Source organism: Geospiza fortis, unplaced genomic scaffold, assembly GCF_000277835.1.
Source record: "Geospiza fortis unplaced genomic scaffold, GeoFor_1.0 scaffold97, whole genome shotgun sequence".
NCBI lineage: Eukaryota > Metazoa > Chordata > Aves > Passeriformes > Thraupidae > Geospiza > Geospiza fortis.
The window spans coordinates 3248595-3254583 of NW_005054343.1; the positions used below are offsets into that span (position 1 = coordinate 3248595).

Consider the following 5989-nt stretch of genomic DNA (forward strand, 5'->3'; position numbering starts at 1 on the left):
GGGAGCGGGATCGGGAGCGGGATGGCCGGCCCGCAGCAGGCCCCGCACCTCCACCTGGCCGAGCTCACCGCCTCCCAGTTCCTCGACATCTGGCGGCACTTCGACGCGGACGGTCAGTCCCGGGGCGCGCGGGACACTTCGCTCCTCAAAAAACCGGCGGGGAGGGCAGCGGGCTGAGCATCCCTGGGGGCGCGGGGCTGAAGGGGGGGTGGTGAAGAGTCCCTGGACATCCCGGAGGAGAGGGTAGAGCCTCCACCGCCGCAGCCCGGGGCTAACGGTGAGCCCCCTGGGTGATGGAGAGCCCCCGGGATGCAGAGACTCCGGGATGGAGAGTCTCCGGGGTGATGGAGAGTCTCCGCGGCGCAGCCCCGTCGGTTGAAGCTCTGGGGTCGGGGGAGCAACCGGTCCCTCAGGACCCCCCCGTCGGGAAAGGACGGGGAGCCCCAGAACTGGACCCCAGTGGGAGATCTCAGCCCATGGGACACTGAGCCCGAGATATCCCGGTTCTCCTTGACATGTCCCCCGGGTGCCTTGAGAGCTGGGATTCGCTCGGGGCTGGTGTCACCTCTGGGTGCTGCTCTGGGCGTTTTGCGCTTCCCAGGGTGCCCAGTATCCACCCTCGGTCCCCTCCGTCTCCCCGCTTCGAGAGTGCCCCACACTTGGTACCTGGGAGGAATGGGGCAGCGTGGCCACCAGATTGGCCCCAAGGCCACCCCCTTGCCAGGAGTGACAGAGCGGGTGTCCCATGCCCGGAGCAGGCTGAGGAACGGTCCCTCCATGTCTGGAGTGCTTGGTCCCTGCCTGCCTGCTCCCCAGCCTCCCAAAACCTCTCCCCGGGGATGCTGGCAAAAGCCGTGTCCATTATGGGGATGTCACCTTCCCACGGAGTCACATCTGGGCAGGATATTCCTGTTTCTACCACTGTCAGCCCCAAAAATGGGGGGAAAAGCAAAAACCAGCATTGTTTTGTGGGAAAACAGTTTCTTCCAGCGCTGTGGGGCTGTGAAGGAGGCTCAGCCTGCTGGGAGCAGCAGCCCAGGGGAAAGCTCCTGTCCTTCACTGAGTCTCCTGCTCCTGCAGGGAGGTCTGGGGACCAAAAACCTTCTGGGAACTGCGTCATGTAGCCTCCCCAGCTGCACTGCTGGAACTGGAGCTTAGCTTGCTCCTGGCTGCATTTTGGGGTCCCCCCCACTGCAGCTTCACAGCACTGGGGACACAGACACAGGTCCCAGCCACTGCTGGCACTGGAGCAGCCACCAAGGGACTGGGAAGGTGGCACTCCAGTGGGAGTGGGCAGATCCCAGTGTGGGTGTCCAGCTGCCTCCCTGCAGCGTGTCCCACTGTGCCCTTGGATGTGCTCTGTCATCTCCAAAACACCGCGGCAGGCACGGATCCAGCTTGGCCCACGGCCCCCAGGCAGGGCAAGGCTGTCGAGCTGCAGCACGGCAGGTGCCCAGGAGAGGAGGGACTCAGGCATCAGGAAAGAAGGTGGCCTTGACAAGGACAATGCTCAGCTCCATCAGGCAGGAGCTCCAACAGCCCTGGCTGCTTCCCTGTGCCAACGGAGGGACCTGGGCTTCATTCCGCTCTGCATGGGACTACTTCACCCCAGCTCATCCCTGCATTTAAACCCCTTCAATGTGCCTTCCACGCCTTGAGCCACCTGCCCTCAAGGCTTGTCATGCCCCAGAGAAGTCCCCTTGGATGTCTTTGATGTCCTCGCTTTACCAGCCACAGCTGCCCCGAGGCTCCGAGGTGGAGCTGCATGGACTGGCTGTGGCTCTCCGGAGGGGATTTTCCATGACACTCCACATCCCGCTGCTCTGCAGACATGGATCAGACCTGTCCAAGCTGTTGCTTGGAGGAAGCCAAGCTACTGGCCACAGCTTTTCTCGGCCTTATTCTTTTTTCCCAGCTCAAAACTCCTGTTGATTTTTCTTTTTTCCCCAAGTGAATTCAAAGCCACTCGGGGTTCTCCTGCACCCACAAAAGCAAAGCCCCTGGGAAGAGCAGTGGGAAGCCAAAGTACCTCAGTGGGTCACACCAGTACCCCAATATCACCCAAGCCCCTCATCCCCTCCTGGGAAGGATGCTGCTCATCCACTGGGATGTGGTCACCAAAGAGGAAGGTACCCTGGGATCTCCCCAGTGCTTTCAGCTGGGATGTGGATGGGTTATTCCCAGCTGCTGTGCTGCAGCAGGGAGCAGAGGCTGCTGGGGAGCCTGCAGGTGATAACACCAAAGGTGGCGCAGAGCAGGGAGATGTGGTCCAAGCCTCTGGAGGCTGAAATGCAGAGCAGTCCTGGGGGAAATGTTCACAAGGAAGAACCCTGGCTATCCCTCAGCCAGGCACTTCAGGGGAAAGGGCAACATCCCTCTGCTGTGTCCAGATGTTCTTGGAAGGGAGGATTTCTGGCAGGGAGGTGACACCATGCCTGACAGCACCATGGAGCCAGTGTCTTCACTGCTGTCTCCAGCCGTGATGTGACCCTGCTGCTTCCAGGCACAGCAGCCACCCCCCAAAGCCACCAAGGGCCAGCACTGTGGCAGCTGTGTGTGGCTGAGCCCTGGCTGAGCCGTCCGGCCATCGAGCATCCCACAGGCAGGGCAGGGCTATGGATACCCCGGGTTCCAGGGGAACCACATCTCAGCACAGATACCGGCAGTGAGAGGGGTGAGGTACACAGGACAGGGATCTTTTTGAGCTCCTGGCCATGCTGGAGATGGGCAGTGGGGTCACCCCTTCCTGGAGATGATCCTGCACCCAGGATGGGGGGATGCTGTGCTGGGTGCCTTGTCTCTGATCCCCATTTGCCCCTGTGGCCCCCACAGGGGGTTGAGAGGAGGCAGTCCTGCTTGGGAAATGCTTGCACAGGATGGGGTGCCTTTATTTAAGGCATCTGATTGAAGCATCAGATACAGAAAATGCAGCAAAGGGGCATAAGGCACAAGATGAACAAAGTCCCGTGTGTCCCACAAATGAGTGCAAGGGAAAAATCCAGGGCTGTGTGTCACCTGGGCAAATTTGGGCATCACCAGTATGTGTAACACTCAGCATCAACATTGGCTGGCATTTCCTTGCTGCCACAGTTTCCTTGGAGCCATGTCCTGGTGCAGAGGGAACAAGTGCCGTGTCCTCTGGGAGCATCTGTCCCTCCCCTCCTGTGCTCTGACACTGTGAAAGTCTTACTGCATTTTTTTCCTCCCGCAGGAAATGGCTACATTGAAGGCAAAGAGCTGGAAAATTTCTTCCAGGAGCTGGAAAGTGCAAGAAAGGGGGCGGGTGTGGTAAGAGCATCTTCTGGTTTTGCTCCCTCCTTCCCCTGTTCCCTTGTGCCCAAAGACTCACACTCATGTGAGCCCCACCTCCTTTGGGCACTTATGAGTGGGACTGGGACTACTCTGGGAGGAAAGCAGGAGAAGACCAGCACAGAGAATGGGGAAGATGCTCCCATTCCCTCTCTCCTTCCTGGCAGGACTCGAAGAAGGACAATTTGGGTGACAAGATGAAGGAGTTTATGCACAAATATGACAAAAATGCAGATGGCAAAATCGAGATGGCAGAGGTGAGCGGTGCTGGACCTGACAAACCCCAGCTTGTTCATGTTCCACCCCCATGCTCATGTTTCCCCTCCACCATTCCCACCATGCCTGTGTTTCCCACAGCTGGCCCAGATCCTGCCCACAGAGGAGAATTTTCTGCTGTGTTTCCGCCAGCATGTGGGCTCCAGTTCAGAGTTCATGGAGGTGAGTGGGACAGGCTGCTCTGGGGGGTGAACCCACACAGGTGGGAGAGAAATTGCAGATGGGAAATAAAACATAGCTGGGGGTGGAAGGGAATGTGCAGCATCCTGGAGAGGAAGGAGCTTGTACATGGAAACTGAACCCTGGGTGGAGGGGAAGGCTGAAAGAGGAGCACCTTGTGATATTGTTGGGATGGGGGAAGGTAAGCAGACACTATTGTTTGATTGGGGGATGCAATTAAATATTATTAAATATTAAAGTCTGGTCTTGCATACTGACATGAGGATAAAGGTGCTTGAACTCTTGGTGTGGGGCTGAACAAAAGCCTCTCGCCCCAAGGGAGAGCAGATGATGCCAGTGGGAGCTGTGAGACAGCCCCATCTCCTTTAGGGTGGTGGGGGACACTCTCAGCAGGGATTTATGGGGACACACACACGTCGGGGGGAGTGGGGGACACGAGCCCCTTCAGAGGCTCATGGCAGTCCCTCCGCAGGCTTGGCGCAGGTACGACACGGATCGCAGCGGCTACATCGAAGCCAACGAGCTCAAGGTGGGCTGTGGGCATAGGGTGGGCTGGGCTGGGTCCCTGCCAGTGGGACATCCCTTCTGGGACAGCCAGGGATGGGGACAGCCAGCCAAACCCTCTCCTCCCAGGGCTTCTTGTCGGACCTGCTGAAGAAGGCGAACCGGCCCTACGACGAGCCCAAGCTGCAGGAGTACACACAGACCATTGTGAGTGGGACCTGGGGCACTGTGTCCCCACCGGGGGTCTCAGCAGCCCAGGTGGGTGGCAGGCAGGGGAGGAGGAGGTGATGTGTGACAGGGTGCTGTTTGTATCCCCACAGCTGCGGATGTTCGACATGAACGGTGATGGGAAGCTGGGCCTCTCCGAGATGTCCCGGTAAGGTCACGGGCAGTGAGAAGGAAGAGCTGGGGAGGGAAAGACATCTGAAATGCTCATGTTTAGGAAGAGTCTGCTCCAGCTTCCAGGGAAAACTGTTTTCCTCTTTAATTTACTCATGTTTCTGAGCAAAACATCACTGTGATTTAAGAAAATGCCTTTTTCTGGCTGCTTCCCCCTCTTCCCTGCCCTTCTTGTTTTTCAGACTTTTGCCTGTGCAAGAAAACTTTCTTCTGAAGTTTCAGGTAACATAAGACTACTCCTACTGCTAATAATAACAACAAAAACAACCCATTCCCATTGCTTGTACCTCCAACCCCTCTCTCACACCCCGGTACCTCTCTCATTCCCTTGTCACTTCCCAGGGAATGAAGCTGTCCTCAGATGAGTTCAATGCCATCTTTGCCTTCTATGACAAGGTAGGGAGCCAGCTCATGGAAATCACTCCAGATAAATATAACCTGGCAAAAAATAACCCCAAATCATGTGGGTTTGGTTGGGGCAATTCCATGCTCTGGTTTGGGTTGGGAGAACTGGGTTTACCTCTGGCTGTGCTGGGTGGGGGCCTGGGGATGCCCATGTCCAAGGGGGAATTGCAGGGCTTGTGTCCTTCCTGCTGTTGATGTCCCTCCCACACTATCCAGGATGGAAATGGCTTCATTGATGAGAATGAGCTGGATGCACTTTTGAAAGACCTGTATGAGAAGAATAAGAAAGTAAGTGGGGGCAGAATTTGGGTGCCACCCCCAGAGGCCCTCAGTTCCTTCTCCCATCTCCCAGCAGCATCTTTCCATGTCCATGCTCCATTGGGACCAGGAGATGCTGGTCTCAGTGCTGACCCTGCATCCTCATGGGAAGCTGCACTGGAACAGGGGGGAGTGTAATCTGAGCCTGGGGGTACTCCCTGGGGAGAAAGGAGATGCCCACCCCCAGTGCCCCCCATGCCTTGCAGGAGATGAACATCCAGCAGCTCACCAACTACAGGAAGAGCATCATGAACCTCTCCGACGGGGGAAAACTTTACCGCAAGGAACTGGAGATGGTGCTCTGCAATGAGCCCCCCATGTAGGACCCCATATACACAGCCCACGCTCCTCCTCCCCGAAAACAAGCACAAAGGGGAGCCCCCATCACTGCAGAGCTCCCCCAGCATCTCTTGGGTTTGCTGTAGGTTGCTAAAATCCCATTTGGGGGGGAAAACTTTCTTTTTTCCCATCTGCCTGGTTTGTTTAATGATATGATTTTTTTTTTTCTTTGCGGGGGTGTTGTTTTCATTCCTTTGGTCTCTTGAGTTTTTATCATTTACCAAAGAACAGTTTACTAATAAATTCAAGTACTGCTAGA

General features: G+C 56.7%; 1 protein-coding gene across 1 annotated transcript; it reads left to right on the plus strand.

The window, feature by feature from the left end:
* Positions 1-6: 6 nt before the first annotated feature.
* On the plus strand, positions 7-5989 carry CALB2 (calbindin 2). The gene is made up of 11 exons (XM_005422745.1): positions 7-112; positions 3212-3288; positions 3477-3566; positions 3667-3747; positions 4238-4294; positions 4399-4476; positions 4590-4645; positions 4851-4890; positions 5011-5064; positions 5290-5361; positions 5598-5989. The coding sequence occupies exons 1-11, from the start codon at positions 22-24 to the stop codon at positions 5712-5714; spliced, it is 813 nt and encodes a 270-aa protein (XP_005422802.1). The 5' UTR covers positions 7-21; the 3' UTR covers positions 5715-5989.

Bases quoted from the DNA above. Each gene is read 5' to 3' on its own strand.
- CALB2 (XM_005422745.1), top strand. From the start codon at position 22: ATGGCCGGCCCGCAGCAGGCCCCGCACCTCCACCTGGCCGAGCTCACC. The intron at 4,646-4,850 runs GTAAGGTCACGG...CTTGTTTTTCAG, and splicing joins GGCCTCTCCGAGATGTCCCG to ACTTTTGCCTGTGCAAGAAA. The intron at 5,362-5,597 runs GTAAGTGGGGGC...CATGCCTTGCAG, and splicing joins TGTATGAGAAGAATAAGAAA to GAGATGAACATCCAGCAGCT.